Source organism: Rhinolophus sinicus, chromosome 18, assembly GCF_057876585.1.
Source record: "Rhinolophus sinicus isolate RSI-liver-muscle chromosome 18, RSI-T2T, whole genome shotgun sequence".
Classification (NCBI taxonomy): Eukaryota; Metazoa; Chordata; class Mammalia; order Chiroptera; family Rhinolophidae; genus Rhinolophus; species Rhinolophus sinicus.
The window spans coordinates 117020827-117037763 of record NC_142518.1 but is presented as its reverse complement, the minus strand read 5'-3'; the positions used below and the strand labels follow the sequence as shown (position 1 = coordinate 117037763).

At 46.6% G+C, this 16937-nt stretch overlaps 1 protein-coding gene and 1 long non-coding RNA gene across 2 annotated transcripts; one reads left to right on the top strand and one right to left on the bottom strand.

The window, feature by feature from the left end:
- Positions 1–308: 308 nt before the first annotated feature.
- Positions 309–1445, top strand: LOC148754710 (uncharacterized; the record flags this gene model as incomplete). The annotated part of the gene is made up of 1 exon (XM_088795046.1): positions 309–1445. A coding segment is annotated over one exon (1011 nt), but the record flags the coding sequence as incomplete, so codon positions are not given.
- A 6700-nt stretch (positions 1446–8145) lies between these two features.
- On the bottom strand, positions 8146–11064 carry LOC109455971 (uncharacterized). The gene is made up of 3 exons (XR_012493311.2): positions 10858–11064; positions 10328–10470; positions 8146–9173 (listed from the first exon to the last, which is right to left on the bottom strand). It is a non-coding gene; the product is annotated as an uncharacterized LOC109455971 (long non-coding RNA).
- Between the last annotated feature and the right edge of the window lie 5873 nt (positions 11065–16937).

Sequence of the window (16937 nt, the reverse complement as noted above, 5' to 3'; positions counted from 1 at the left end):
GCAAGCTCTCTGCCACTTCCCAGGTGTGTGACAGCTGGTACCTAGATAGGGTGAGTGCCGGTTTGAAACAGAGCCAGGAAGCAAGTACTGAAATTCTAATACGCTGAAATGGAGGGGAAACTGCACAGGCACAAGGAAGGCACTTCAGCTGGCTTGGCTTTAGGTTTTTGGATTCCTGCGTTTCAGCTCTCTCTAGTGGTCACCAAAGGCAGAGTTGCGTGCTTGGTTTTCAAGTCGTTTCAGCAACATTTTCTATGGACCTGCTTTGTGTCGCTCACTCAGCTAGAACCCAGGGATTTCAGGAATGAAAGGAGCACAGGCGGAACAAAGAGAAGAAACACAAGAAGGAATTTCTACTATCTTCTTTCCAAGATGCCTTTTCCTCTTCGGGACCGCTGCGGCCTAGAGAATACAGACCGCAGCACCTTTGGGGCAGGAAGGGGGCACGGCGCCGCTTCCGCCGAGGCCGCAGCACCCGGGTCCCGCGCCCCGACAGGGCCTCCGCGGGGCCAGCGCCGCCCGCCCGGAAGAAGTCAGCGCTCCGCCGTCGGTTTCCTGCGCAGCCGGACGCGGCGCCATCAAATCAGCTCAGTGCTCACATCTCACGCGTGTCGGAGCCCGAACCCGGGGAGGGGGCGGCGAGGACGGAAGGGCGCGCGGTGGTGGTGGGGGGTGGGGGGTGCCCCGGGGGGGGGGGTACCCCAGCCAACTCTCTGTCACGACGGACAGACGGCAGCCGCGGCGTGTGCCGGCCCCGCTCCCGCTCCATCCCCGCGCCCGCGCCCCCGCCCCCGCCCGCGCCCCCGCACCGGGACCGCGGCGACGTCGCCTCGGCGGCCACCCCACGGCCCAGCGCTCCGCCCGGCGTCCTCGAGGGGCCCAGGCTGCGCGGGCAGACAGCCCTGCAACCCCACCTCTCGTCCCCGCCAGATGGGGCCCAAGGCCCCAAGGCCCCAAGGCGGGGGCGGGCCGCAGCTGGCGGGCGACCTCGGGGACTCCAGACAGGAGGCCCGCGGGCACGAGGGGGCTGCGGGCGGGAACCGGCCCCAGGAAACGCCGGCTCGGGCCGGAGCGGCCGTCTTCCGGCGCGCTGCTCTGCAACCTCCCACCCCGGGCCGCGCCTGCTTGCGGGGCCGCCGCCTCCACGCAGCAAGCAGCTCAGCGCCGTGGGCCGCTTCTGCCCAAGACGGCCAGTCCCCACGCAAGCTGTCCCCCGACTCGGAGGGCGACCCGGCTGGTGGCAGCTCCCCCAGCAGCCGTCCCCAGGTCCCACCCAGGGAGAACGGGCCCCACCGGCCGCCCCCGCTTCACGCAGGTGAGCCAGCAGCATTTCCTGGGCGTGCCGAGCCTGCTGCAAAGCCGCACGCAGCCCTAGCAGTGCTGGGAAGGACCAGGTGGGCTCCAAGACCCGCCCTCCTCAGTGCCCCCACCCACGCAACACTGGTCCAGTCTGCTCTGCAGCCTGCTTTCTTCAGCCGCCTGCCTAAGTGAGACTCATGAGGGAGGGAGCCGGGTGATCACCCCCACTCCCCGCCCACTCCCCCCACATACACCCTCCCTCTTCCAAGGTGGAGGCTGGCTTTGAGGGGTGAGGGGGGCAGCCTTGCAGATCCTGAGGCCCTAAAACCTTGCAAAGGCCACTTTCTTCGTACCAGTCCCAGATCTTGCAGCTACCTGCCTCCTCATTCGCCTCCTGCTCCCCCAACACACCTGGAGGAAGGGTGCACAGACACACGCCCTTCACCCTCCAGCTCCATGAACACAAGCCCCCCCCATACACACATACAAACACACCATGAACACAAGGGCTTACACACACACACACACCATGAACACAAGGGCTTACACACACACACACACACACCATGAACACAAGGGCTTACACACACACACACACACACACACACACACACACACACGGGAGGTAGCTGCTCTTATACCTGTTTTGCACATCGGGAAAGTGAGGCCCATGGGGGGAACTGAATGCCAGGTTGCAAACCTCTTCTCCAGCCCACCTCACAGAAAGTAGGGAAGTTAGTGATCCTGTCTTTTCCCATGACTGACTTCTCAGACGGCCTGCTTGCTGCTCCTGGAGTCAGCTCCTGCTTCCCCCAGGCCCACTCTGCCCCCCCCCCCAAGGAAGGCTCTGGGTAGTGAGGGGACCAGAGTCCCGAGATGGAGGCGTGGAAGGCGGCAGGAGCTGGGTGGACCCCTTGCGCACGGCCCACCCGTGTCTGCCTCTCCTGTGGAAGGGGAGGGGAATGTGGAAGAGGAATTAGGAGTCTCTGATCTGCCTGACCCTGGGAGTACAGGACATCGTCTTCTGGGTTCCTCTCTGCCTCAAATGGAGGTACAACTCCAAAATGAACTGTCCTGTGCCTTACTCCCGGCCTCCCCTCATTATTCAATAACATTACCATCAGTAAGGACCAATTTCCAGGGCCTTGCCTGATGCCTATGGATCCCCAAAGGGTCCTTTGTCAGGGCTGGCTATTTGAGGGGAGGTCATAAGCTCATTTTTAAAGTAATTGTTATCACTTACCCTCTCCCTGGTGTCTGATCCTTTCACCTGTGGCTTATTACTAGGACTTACATGACTTGCCTGGTTTTAAAACCACACTAACTCAGATGGCCCCAGAAGGCTAGTCCAAGTCCCCAAGACATTTGCCTGACTTTCTACTTATGCGCCTATCTCCATAAAGATGGCCACTATACCCACCAATGGAGGTTTCCTGCTTGCTAACAGGAACATGTGGAATAGATCTTGGACTTCCTAGCTTTATGTCCCTCCTCTGTCATTCTTTTGTTCATAAGTTTAGATAGTTACTTTTGGGGCTTCATTTTCTTTATCTGTACAATTCGGTTATAATAATTATTTCCCAGGGATAATATAAGAGCAAAAAAAGGAGTGAATAAATATAAAGTGGTTGGTTCCAAGTAGATGTACGATGCATGTCCCTGTAAGGGAGCCCCATAACAAACTTTCTACTGTTTGGGTCTAAGGCCTTTTCTCAGGCTTAAATTGGTCCCTCATGTTAGTTTTCATTGTTGTAGACACCAGTGCCTCAGCCATTTTCTTTCCTCCCACTTTATGTCATATTCCATTGTCTTCTGCTCTAGAAGACGTTTATAATTCTCCTTCACAGATATGTTAAGGTGCAAGCTTTACCCATACATTATTGTAAGTGAAATGGCCCTGTGCACAGCTGGTGCTGCCTAAGTAGTCACTTTTTCTACCATATGACTCTGCCTGTCCTCCCTGTCCTGGCCACAGCTAAATTTTTGTGATGGGAAAGAAGACCTTTCTCAAGGACATGGGCTGGTTTGAAAAAAATTAGCTGGGCTAATCAGTTACTTTCTTTCTTACATCTAAAATATCGAACAAAACAACAATAACAAAAAACAAACAGTGACTTATTACAGCTGAAAGGTCACGAGGTATACTTGGAACTGGAGAAGCCATGACAAGCCATGCACAAGGAGATTTAGCAGTAATAATGAGTAGAGGCAGTCAAGTGTTAGTGGGATGCAAAGAAGCAGTCATTTAGTCACTAGAATAAAGACTCTAACCTGTTATTGAAATTCTCTAGGGCTACCTTGAAGCCAAAACTATGACCCCTCTCTGATCTTGGTGAGGTCCATTCCTGTTACAATATTTATTCTTGGATTTCTGTACTCTTCCTTCCATCCTATTACTCTACTCATAGCCTTAGAATAAACTTCACTTTACATAAGCTAACTTGAGTGGGTTTCTTGAAACCAATTATGCCTGAATAGACACTCTGTTCTTTCTTGAATTTTTCATGAATTATAATGGAACACTTTACCCTGGATAAAATGACCAAATATAAAGATGGATTTCATTTACACTAAAACTTGCATCAAGTAATGATAAATATTAGTTGCAAGCTCAATTGTGATGTGTCTATCAATATTCTGCCTGGAAAGAGGGATAGAGAGAAATGGAGACCTCTGATACAATGCAGATCATTTGATGTAGGTTGAAGGCCTACAGTGGCAATTAGAAAGGAGCTCATCCAAATCATGTTGATATAAGTACGGGGGGTGGGGTGGGGGGAGTGTGGTCTTGCCGAAATAATCAGGAAAGGCCAAATCAGTGTCTTCAAAGCTCTTGGCTCTGCTAGCTATATCAACACAACATGGGGCTACCCTGTCTGGTTTGGCTGACGTCCAGATGAGTCAACTGGTTCCTGACTTGGTGCTTTTAGAATGCTCTGGTTTGTCTCTGTGGGTTTCTACTTCATTTTTCTTCCATCCTGTCACCTTGTTCCTTCACCTTCTCCCCTCCCATTTCCCTGCCTTGGAGTTCCTGTCTTGTCTGGTTGCTAAATCTTTAGTTCTTTGTTATATTTCTGCTCTCCCTGCCTCAAAAGCAAAGCTATGCACCACAAAGCAGTTAGCCTGACATGGCAACTTGATTTTTGGAGAATTACCTCAGTCATCTGCTCTGTCTCCTCTGAAATCCCTGGCTGAGCGCCTACAGATTATCTAACAAATGTGTTTCATTCCTCTACTGATATGGTGTCTATGTTCACTTTGGAACTGTCCTTCCACTTTCTCCACAACAACTTCCAACAGACTCTAAATACATATATAAATTATCTACTACTACAGACTGGAAATAAATACAGCTACTTTGTTGGCAGTGACTTGTGGCTTGGCTCTGGCTCAACCCCTTGGGCACTGGCAAGAGTAATTAATTGAACTGCAGCATGTCAGCCAGTGGAAAGAAAGGGGCTGGAGCAGGGACTAAAGCAGGGAAAGTAGAGGGCATTCTTGGACATTGTTCTGGACAAGGTGATAAAAGACAAATAAAAGGAAATTGGTCCAGGGACTTAGGCAGGATGATCAACCTGACTAAGGTGTCTATACTAAGATTCTTCAGCTACAAGTAACCAAAACAAATGTAAGCTGCTTCAGGCAAAATAGAGAAATTGATTTTAAAGAGTTAGAGGTGTCTTGTAAAACCCAAAGTCAAGAGTGTTATGGGATCTCAGGAATGGACTAGAACAGGCAACTGCAGTCTGCAGAAACTCAGACAATAGACAATATCATTTATCCTTTTTATAATGTTTTGTTTTGTTTTGCATCACACTCTGATGAGCAGCTTCCTCTGCTCCTCAGAAAGCAAGGGAAATGCAGCTTCCCCAGAGATCCATGGCACTATTGCCATGTTTCCCCGAAAATAAGACCTAGCCGGACAATCAGCTCTAATGCGTCTTTTGGAGCAAACATTAATATAAGACCCAGTCTTATTTTACTATAAGACTGGGTCTTATACAATATAATTAATATATCATATAATACCGGGTATAATACCATGTCTTATATAAGACCGGGTCTTATATTAATTTTTGCTCCAAAAAATGCCTTAAGGCTGATTGTCCGGCTAGGTCTTATTTTCAGGGAAACACGGTGTTTACTTTTAAGGTTTGGCCATGGAGGGAAAATCCATTTGTCTCTCTCTGTGTCTCTCTCTCTCTCTCTCTCTCTCTCTCTCTCTCTCTCTCACACACACACACACACACACACACACACAGTTTCAATTTCCCAGGAAGAGCTTCTAAATAGTCAGATACTCAGCCTTAGACCAACCAATTTAGGCCTTAGTAACTTCTCTTAGCTTTCAGTCCCCTAAGAGGGAATAACACAAACTTAAACACAAGAGGAAGTTAGAGTAGTGAAATGAAGCCACTAGTATCCTGCTTAGTATGTTGAGTCAAGCCAAAATGTGACTAGGCCTGCCATATAGTAAGCGCTCAAAAAATGTTAGCTACCATTATGGTAATCAGAAGAGGCTGTGTGTAGTTGCACCTGAGCAAAAGGGTTTGGCTCATAGTTGGATATACCTCCACAGAAACCAAATCTTATGTCTGCCATATACCATGCTCTCCTCTTTGCACAGAGCTGATTAACGCAATCAAATTCTTGAGTTTGGGCCCTACTTTTTCAATATTCTATGCAAACTTCCCTTTTGTTATGACAATACAATTACCTCATCCTTGTTACAATTGAACCTGTGAAAACTCCCCCCACTACTCAATGAATTCCATTCTAGTCATTTCTACTTCAGAATCAGCCCAATTGAATTTGGAAGGTTCTTGATATTTCTGTTTAGAAGACATGCAATATGACTTATGGAAATGTGGGAAACATGGAAGTAATAATATTATAAGCACATACTATCTCTCCAGTTCGGCCACTTTTTGGTTATCTCCCTTTCCTGTTGATTCTTAATAATTTCAGTTTGAGAGGCATTTTCTGACTTTGTCTCCAAATGTACTCTTTTGGGGGGTTGTGACTCCTATAGATTGTGGAGTCACATCATGCACACATGTGGGAGATAGGAATATAAATAATGGGGATGAATCCACCTAGTATTCCACTCACAGTGAGTGAGGGTTGGGAGAGTTGAATCTGCTCTTCACCTAGATCTCAGTTCCTGTGTGCTTCTCATAGTGTAAGTATGTGTCATGCAGGGTGTCAGGCGGGGTCTCAGCTCCCGCTCCCCACATAAGAATGCAGGACATGGTGAGGCCAAAAAGGAACACCCATGGAGCCATAGATAGGGGAGTCACACCACTATAGTCTCGCTGGCGGCTGGGTTGGTATGGGGACAGAGCCAGGAATGCAGTTTCCAGGCTCTCAGCCTCACGGGGAAAGGTGCTGGCTCGGGTAGTGGATGGTCATCAGCTGTGGCCAGTTGGCCGTCAGCTGTAACCAGTGAGCCATTGGCCACTAATATAACTGCCATGGCTACACTAGCAGCAAATGGGGGGCTAGCAAGAAGATGGTGGCTGAGCTAGCAAGAGCGGGTTGCAGAGAGGCGGATGCCGCCAGCGAGAATATAGTGGTATGACTCCCTATCTATGGCTCCGTGGCTGTTCCTTTTTAGACTCACCATATCCTGTGTTGTTATGTGGGGAGCGGGACCAGAGGCCCTGCAGGCCGCCCCGCATGACAGTTGGAGACACAGGAAGCAGGAGCCACACTATCCGCAACCTGCTGTCCACTTCTCTCTACCAACCAACCCCACTTGCTAACCCCAGATTGCAGCTAGCAATCTGCCCTGCTAGTTGCAATCTGCTGCTCTTGCTAGCTCAGCCACCATCTTCTTGCTAGCCCCCTTCGCTGCTAGCGTAGCCACAACAGTTATATTAGTGGCCAATGGCTCACTGATTATAGCTGATGGCCAACTAGCCACAGCGGATGGCCATCCAATCACAGCTGATGGCCATTTGCTACCTGAGCCAGCACCTTTCCATGTGAGGCTGAGAGCCTGGAAACCGCACTCCTGGCTCTGTCCCCACTGTATGTCACCACCTTGACTGTGTTTCTAGTGTTTAAAGATGTATTTTTCATGCAACATGGACTCTAAACCCACGACAGCTACTTAATCTGGTGCTCAATTGGAGAAACAGGGATCTAGGGAACATTTGAGATCTTGCTCCCCAGCATATGTTGTCAGTTTGTCTCAAATAAACCCTTATACAAATCCTTATACAGAGATCTTTTCCAAAGCTAGCCTTATTGATAGGCATTATGTAGGTCTTTCACACTGAGCTTTCACAAATGACTTTCAAGGATAATTTTGAGTATATGTGATTTTTCCTTAAATATTTAATCCCTTTTAGAATCTAGCCTCTGCATAAAATGCAATTTCACTGTACTAACTACAGTCTACTGGTTGAAAAAAAAATGATTTTTGTCCCCCACCAGCTTACTGAGAGTGTGTGTTTTAGACAAGCTACTAAAAAAGAAGTATATCATAGAGAGGACATTTTGTTTTTCATAATTCCTGTGGTTGCGCCTAAGTGTATCTAGTATATATAATTAATCACAATTTTCAGCATTCTTCAGTAAGTTTAGATTAAATTCAGTTTCCCACAAAATATGATTTTTTAAAAAAAATTTTCTTGGGGAATATTGGGGAACCGTGTGTTTCTCCAGGGCCCATCAGTCGTTGTCCTTCAACCTAGTTGTGGAGGGCACAGCTCACTGGCCCATGTGGGAATTGAACCGGCAACCCTGTTGTTCAGAGCTCGTGCTCTAACCACCTAGCAACCCGGTCGCCCCCAAAACATGATTTTTTTATAATGTCTGCATGATATCCTCTCACATGGCTATGTCATAATTTATTTTAATACCATTTTCCCCTTATTAGACATGTATATGATTTCAAATATTTTCTCATTACATAAACATCATAATGATAAATATCCTTATGCATGAAACATGATGCACATTTCTGATATTTTCTTTAGACTATGTAGAAATGGATGCTCATGAGGATGAGTACTTTTAAGTTTTAGTACGTATTGCTACACCACCTTTGGGAAAAATCATACTAATTTATGCTGCCAAGGGCAGTGGATGAGAGGGCTTATCTCACTAAATATATGCATGTTTCCATGTTGCAGAAAGGGAAAAGACTGGTAAGCTTTTCATAGGAGAGAATGAGACAATGAGGTCAGCTGAAAATGTTTGGCATACAATATGAACTTGTCTGTTTCAACATAACTTGACATGGGCAAATTATCAGTTATTAGTTACAATTAAATGTAGACTGGCAGTTAGGGGATCACATGACATAGGCTGGTATGACTAGGGTCTGGCAAGCTGACAGACAAACAGTAGAGCCTAAGGTTGGAGATGAGTCACTTGAGTTGGCTTTTATTTGAGAGGTTTTAAAACTCTTTCTAAGCTTTAAAATTTTAATAAAACATTTAAGTAATAAACGCTAATGGTACAAAATTCAAAAGGCACAAAAAGGTACAACATGAAAAATATGCCTATGCCTGTCCTTTCAGCCACCCAACTCTCCTGCCCTGAATCAACCATGGTTACCAGTTTCTTGTTTATTCTCCCAATGACATTTGTTGAGCACCTGCTAGGTGTCAGGCCTATTGTACACACTGAGATACACAAATAAACAAAACCCAGAAAAATGTCAACCCTCATGGAACTTAGATCATAGTGGGGAGAAAGAAAAACAAAATTCTATGGAAAACATATGTTACATGATGGAAAGGGGTATAGAGAAAAAGAAAATGTTTATTCAGCCCAGCTGAATGTGCCCTTGATTACTGAATGCCACCTGCATGAGGAAGATGGTCTGTAGATCAGGCTGAGCCAAGCACAGGGAGCAGGAGCTAAGGCATGAAGAAATTCACGGTCAGGGCAGACACACAGCAGGGAGAGGGCCTTTGCCCTCCTCCTCCAACCCCAGCCAGCTTTTCCTAAAACAGAAACCCCACTGGAGTGAGAAACACCTGCCCACTGACTACGTACTGAGCCAGGAGGTCTCTGCGAGGGCCAGGCAGTGGCAGAAGTCTGGACTCTGGGGCAGAAAGAAGCAGCCACAGAGCGACAGGCTTGGGCTGCATTGGACAAAGCACTTTCCAAGGGTGAGGTAGAGAAAGGGCTGTCACAGGAGGAAGTGAGCTCACTGTCATCCTGGGGTTATTATCTAAGCAGACCAGCAGAGGGCCACTTGTCAAGGGGCCTGTCAGTCAGCAAGCAGTTGGGCCCCAGGACCCTTGGGGGCCCAAGCACCCTAAAATGTTCTGATCCTCCCGTGCTTGGAGGACAAACCCTGCCCAGTCCTGCCTGGCCCGGACAGGTGGCTCAGAAATACCCCCAGGGACTGCAGGCCTTTCTTGGGGCTTCCAAAAGGAGCAGCATTCACATCCATTAGGACTAAGGAGCAGCGTTCACATCTATTAGAACTCTAATTGGCATCTTAATTGCTAGTCTCACTCCACTCTTGGACTTGTGTGCTGTATAATGAGTACCAGCTGTGCAACCCTCCCCACCCCTCCCCCCTTCTCCCTAGGGATCAGCTCCCAGCTGTGCCTCACCTTCTCTGCACCCACTACCCACATCCCCAACAAAGGTTGGAGGCAAGGGTGAGCTCCCCACAGTGTCTGCGTTGCACCTTCTCCCCCACCCACCCCCACCCCTTTCCAGTGAGCTCAGGAAATCGGTTTTAATCCCCCAGGCTCCAGTTGCTTAGCAACGGAAGAGCCTGCTCCTAGCAACCAGGAGCCACAAAGATGCTGCAGAAAGGGGGCTGTCTGGGCCCTGCTCTTGCTCAGCTCCTGAGTGCTGGCCTCCCTGATGTTTTTCTCACTGGGCACACACACCCTTCCTCTCTCACGTGCTGGGTCTCCAAAGGTTGATGTCTGAGGCAGCTGCTGGACCTCATCCACATCCTGCCAGCTGGCAGCCCCTCTGAATCCCACTTCCCAGGCCAGCAGGACGGGGCTCATGATCGCAGCAGGGTGGCTCTGGGGTGTGCTCTCACCAGAGACAGACTGAGGTCACTGTGTCCGTGCCTCCAGCGTGGCCTGGTAGATGGCAGTAGGGTGGACGCTTTCACCCTGGGCGAGAGCAATTCCTGCCCAGGGGTGGGAGTGGGGGCGCATTGTCATCCCAGCCCATGGGAGCCTGCAGCAAGGCAACGGACCACACATGAGAACCGCCCCTACCCCCCACCAGCCCCAAGATCAGCAAACTGACCACACATGAGAACCGCCCCTACCCCCCACCAGCCCCAAGATCAGCAAACTGACCACACATGAGAACCGCCCCTACCCCCCACCAGCCCCAAGATCAGCAAACTGACCGTCAGAGAAGGGCTCAGGCCCACAGCCTCTCTGTGACAGTTGTGACAGTCGAGTGTGAAGCAATGGCAGAGCACGGGGCTCCCCAACGCAGGCAGCATCCATGAGGCTGCCAGGCCATTTGGCAGCCCTGGAGGCATCTGCGTCCCCTCCCCAAAGGTCAGCGAGGGCAGGTGTCCCCACCCAAAGAAGAAGCCTGGTGCCCTCCTACCTCCTGGCATGGCCCCAGCTCAGGGTGATCAGCAGTGCAGGTTTCGCCTTTGACTGGCAGCTTTCCTAGGACTTTTGAACTTCACCATACTCAGGAGTGTGTCCCAGGAGAGGCCTGTGGGGAATTCTGACTCGGTGCTAATCACAGACCTCACTGGTCTTCACAGGAAGGTCTCATTCGTGCATTCCCCCAACCCTCCCGTGGGGACTCACGCTCTGACAATGGGGCTGCCCCCCAGGAATGAACCACGAAAGGGAGGCTGTGGGAAGCGGGTCTCCAATGTGGGGTGCAAGCCAGGCTCCAATGCGGGGTGCACAGCACCCCTCGTCTCTCCCGCTGGGCCGGGCCCCCAGGCTGGGACAAGCTTCTCCCCACCAGCAACTTCTTTCCCCCCCACCCCCTCCTTGCTCTCTCCCTCCCTTTCCCTGTTTCTCCCTCCCAAGAAAAGGGCTTCTGGCTTCTGGCTTCCATTGCCTGGCAACCAAACAGGCTGTCACAGGCTGGGAGGAACAGCACAGATGCTGCCTAATGAGGGGGCTGAAATGAGGGGGCGACATCTCTGTCTCCAGTCATAAGCCGCCGCCAGCAACACCACCAGTGTGCACAAATCACACGCGTTCTTAAATTTAAGATCCTTGCTGTCTGTAAGGAAAGCGTTCCAAAGTTGAAACGATAAGCTGCATTTGGGTAAACAGCTCCTGATCCACCCTTCTCTATTTCATATTTAAAACGTTTTGCTATGGAAAATTTCAAGTTTATACACAAGTAGAATAGCATAAGGCGTCCATCCCCCACCCCCACACAGGCATATCAGCCAGCATCAACAATTACCAACTCCTGACCAGATACGCAGGGCCCCGGCGGCACCCGGAGTAGAGGCACCCGGAGTAGAGGCCTGGCTGTACTCCCCTTGTCTTGACCTATAGCTTAGTCATAGATCATCCCCCTGCGGCTTGAGCTCACAATGTCCCGTGTCCCAGTTCCGTGCTTAGAAACTTACCCTGAAACTTATGATCAATACCCTTAGGCTTACTGATCACAATCTCTATGGTCTAGCATTCTTTCTAAGTTACTCCTATCATTGTTCCTGGCTGCTGATGCCACTGCCACCAGACAACCATGTTGCCAGAGGGAAGACTCCATGCATATCCCTGGAACTGTCACGTAGCCTTTAGAGGAACGACTAAATTTTCCCTTAAATACCCCAACCTGGTCTGAGAACATGAAGGCAGTTTTTGGAGGTGTTAATCCGCTGTCTTCTCAGACCACCGGTGCTCTAATAATAAACACTTAGTCTATGGCCCAACTCCTGTGTCGGTATATTAGCTGAGCGGCACAGGCAGCATGAGCCCTGGACTCGGTTTCCCTGCAGTTTCAATATCACATTATTGTATTTGGAAGTATTCAGTGTATAGGCTCGAAACACAAGAATTCTCCTCTTAACACAACTACAGTCATCATAACACCTCAAGTAATGAACAACAATTTCATAATATCAAATACGCTGTGAGCATTCAAACTTTAAATGTCTCATCAATGTTATGAAGGGTTTTTTGTTTTTTGTTTTTTCAGTTTATTTGAGTCAGGATCTAAATAAAATCTACACATCAATCTATAGATTCCCTTTTCTGAATATCATTGGGGAGGAATCCCTTTTTGTCTACTCCTTTAAGTTCTGCAAGTGGGGTATGCTAATTAAACTGATAAAAGACAGACTGACAGGAGGAAAAATCAGTTTATTTACATGTGCAACCTCCATGGACTGTTTGTAGGCCAGCACAGAAGCAACAAGACCACTGAATATGTTATTGCTTTGAGTCCTCTGCCATTAGTGATAAACTGGGCAACTTCCTTTTCTGAATAATTCAGCCTCTTCATTCATGTTGGCATGTAAGGCAATACTGGAACATGAATTAGGCTCCAAGCCCTGTGCTCTTTCTGTTGCCATACAACATATACATAGCCTTTCATTGTCAATGCCAATAAGGAGAGGAAAAAAAATGACAGAACAAGGGAACATTGGCAGCCTGCCTCTGGGGTATGTGGGAATAATACTAAAAAAAAGAGAGAGAGAGAGGAGTCAATTCAAAAAAAAAAAAAAAAGGCAGTAAAAATAGTGGTAAAATTTTTTACTCTTTGCTGAGAAATACTGGGCTTGCTGATCAGTAACCATTTCTAGAGACCTATTGTGAATAAATGATAGCCGTAATAGATCTTAAGAATACATCTTTAGGGATTCAGAAGTCCTGGTCAGGAACCCACAGGATTCCCTGGCGCCTTGCTTCCTGCAGTTTAAAGTTGGAAATTGGGAAGAGCTAAGAATAAAAGTTACAACAGATTTTGATCCAATGCTGGGGGTTAGTGTTTATTCTTCGCTTAACGAAGGAAAGCAAAATTCCTCAATTAGTAGTGACAAAGGCACTCTCCCTGACCAAACTAGGCAGGCTACTCTGAAACCTTTTCTCAACTAGTCCTCGACCTTCGGACTTCCGTGTCCATCTTTGCATTGCCCAATTTTAGCAAAATTCCTGCTAAATCAGTTTAGCAAGAATCCCCACCCTCACGATATGATCAGCCTTGATTAAATTCTTCATTCCTCACCCTTGCTATCTGATCACCCTGGCCTGCCTTCAGTAGTAACCCTATATGAAAAAATTAGTAAGCAGAAACCTCATTTAAAATAAATTGGGAGGGCCTGTAGGGGGAGCCCTCACGCCCTACGTCTATCACAAAGCATGGCATGCAGAACTCTTTGTTTGTTAGAGCCTCCCCACCCCCACCAACTTCCTCTTCCCTTCGATAAAAGTTTCCTTTCCTTTGTTTTAGTAGACTCACAACTTGCCCGCCATGGTTGCATGTTCCAGATTGCAATTCTTTATTGTTCCCGAATAAACCCATTTTGCTAGAGAGATATCTGGCTGACATTTTGTTTAAGGTCAACACCTGTCAAGTCAGAATCCCGCCTTTCTCCTGATGTTTTAGTAATTTTCTACCCACTAACCCCTACCCTTCTGCTTGTTTTAAATCCCGACTCACCCTGCATGTATTTGGATTTCAGCCTGATCTCTCCCTCCTACTGCAAACCCCCATTGCGGTAGTCCCTTGAATGAAGTCTTCCTTACTGTTCCTTAACAAGTGTCAGCATAATCTTTATTTGACATTAATGTGAGAGGTAAAATACAGTGGACAATTAAGGAGATGCTTTTATTCAGGCTATTGAAATAGGGAGAATGTTCATTTCTGTGGAAGAATGTCTCAAAGTAAAGGAAGGGGCCTGGGTTTTATAGCGGCAGATAAACAAGGGAGCCATAAGAAAAGGTGGACAGCAACTCTCATCTAAATGATGAGCAGGAGTGGTGGGGAGTATATGAGGACAGGGTCGCCCTTTGTTGTTAGGCAAAAGGGTGGGGGGATTTCTCAACCATCTCTGCTCTCCAAGAGCACAATTCTCAGAGTTACACATTTTCACTAGTTTTCTTCTATCATTTTGATTTAGGAAAACTGGGAAGCAGGATGGTGAAGGGAAACTCTTTTTCATACCCTTCTATTTTGTTTAAATTTTCTGGCCATATTCATGTATTTAGTTTATTATTAAAAATGCTGTCATTTGGGCTTTTATATGGACATTGAGTTATAGGTCATTAGTTTCTTCTTTCTATTTTTCTGCATTTCAAAACCTAATAAATAATCTTTTAAACATTGATATGAGGCAAGTTTTTCTGCAAACTTGGTCTCTTAAAAGCAGCCCCATGGAATTAAGACAGCCAGGTGCATTTTGATTGCCCTAGGAGCTTGTCTCTGGATGCTTTTTTTTCCTTTTGCCTAAACTAAGTGAAGGGGCAAAAAAATGTTAAGGTGTCAAGGTTCTCAATTTCTTTTTTCTCCCCCAAGGAAGCAAAGATATGCAGTCTTTCCAGTTTAGCAGCCCCAACCAGAAGACCAATTCCCCCACCAGGTGATTTCTTGGATCTTTTGTGATGAAGAAATGGAAAAATGAACTGCGAAGGACATTATCTCAAAGGTGGACAAATAAGAAGTATGCAAAGAGAGAGAAGCTAGACTAATCTACGTAATAAAGAACCAAAAGATACTGGGAAGAAATGGGGGTGGGGGGATGAGAGTATTTGAAAGCATTTTTGCAAGTAAGAGGCTCCAGAGATATTAGGGTGAGGGTATGTAAGAAAATTGAAAAGATACGAGAGGACATAAAAAGTATTGCTGGTTGTATAAATTGGACTCTATTTTATATTTTTAAAGGGACATAAGATAAAAATGGAAAATACTTATAAATTATTTAAGCCTTTTTGAATATGCTTCTTTGAATACAACTCCTTGCAACAATCAGACCACTTGGGTCCAGTATTCATAATGGTTACCGTTGAGGAGCTTTTCCATGATGATGGAACTATGGAGTCATGTTTAACTCTACCTAAATCTAAACATAGCTTAGATCTGAGCCAAGAAATGTTCATTTCTGGCATCCAGATTGTTAGAAAAATCATGCAAAGAAATTGAGGTAAACTCAGCATGAGCAGTAATGGCATTTGAAATATTCCCTTAGTGCTCGCTTCGGCAGCACATATACTAAAATTGGAAATATTCCCTTAAAGGGGAGAGGGATATGAGAGAGAGCTGAATTGATTCCCTTAGTCAATGGGTGCAGTGACCTTCAAGAGGCAGTGTTTCAAATGGAAAATGGGAACTGTGCCTGCTGAGCAGTTTCTAAATAAGATTTCCTGCGAGCAATCCCAAGGGAAAGTGGCCCACATAGGGCTATGTGTACACATGTGTTGTCTAACACAATATTTTTGACCTTGTGTTTTTTTAAAATGTAAAACTTGGGGTGGACGGGTGTCTCAGTTGGTTAGAGCGCGGGCTCTCAACCACAAGGTTGCCGGTTCGACTCCCACAAGGAATGGTGGGCTGTGCCCCTTGCAACTAACAATGGCAACTGGACCTGGAGCTGAGCTGCGGCCTCAACAACTGAGATTGAAAGGACAATTTAACATGGAAAAGTCCCGGAAGTACACACTATTCCCCAATAAAGTCTTGTTCCCCTTCCCCAATAAAATTTTTATAAAAAAATGTAAAACTTGTAAGTTTTCTGTAGAAAAGTTGCAATAATAGTACAGGGAGTTCCCATATACCTTATGCCATTGTTGTTGTTGTTGTTGTTACTAAACCATTTGAGAGCAAATTATAAATGTCATGGCCTTTTATTCCTAAATATTTAATTATGATGCAAAAATTTTAAGGAAAATTCAATTGCTTCTAGAGCGGTAAGGCACATAATAACATACATGAGCAGTTTAGTAGAGGAGGAACACCCTAGAACACATCAGATCTGGAGGTGGCTCAGGATTTTGCTGAGGCAATAGGGTGGGTCCCAAAGGAAGAAGAGTTAATTATGGAATAAATATGCTAAGGAAATATTAGAGAAATGGAATGTTTAGATTTCTTTGTTTCCCTTTCCATGAATGGCTTGTTTCCTCCAAAATACTTCCTCTATTTGTTGATCTTGGTCTCTGTCTTTCATATTATTTATATTCATATTTCCTCAAATGCATGGTGATCCTCGATTGTCTACTTGTATTTAAGATTTGAATACTAGAAAGCTGATTGGCATCTCTGCATGTGGATGGGACTTAAAGACAAATTTTCTCTGCTGGGTGTTCTGATTATTCCATTTCTTTGGGCAATTCCCCATGTCATTATCTTTTAGTCTTTTCTGTTGGGGTGGTCAGTTTCCTCACAAGAGTCTTCCAATCTTTCCCGTGTAGCAAGTCTAAATGGCAGTAATCTTAGGAACTGGGATGTGGTGGGTGTCAATATTGAGTGTGTAAACATTCATGTAAATGAATTATTCTGTTTTAATCTGATATGGTCCAATTTATTAACTTTTCCTTTTATGGGTTGTGTTTTTGTTTTCATGTCTAAGAACTCATTACCTACTCATAGATCCCAAAGATTTTCTCCTGTTTTTTTCTCTAAAAGATTTACAGTTTTCATTTACAATTAAGTCTGTGATTGATTTTTCAGTTAATTTTTGTGTAAGATGTGAGACTTAGATTGAAGTTCAG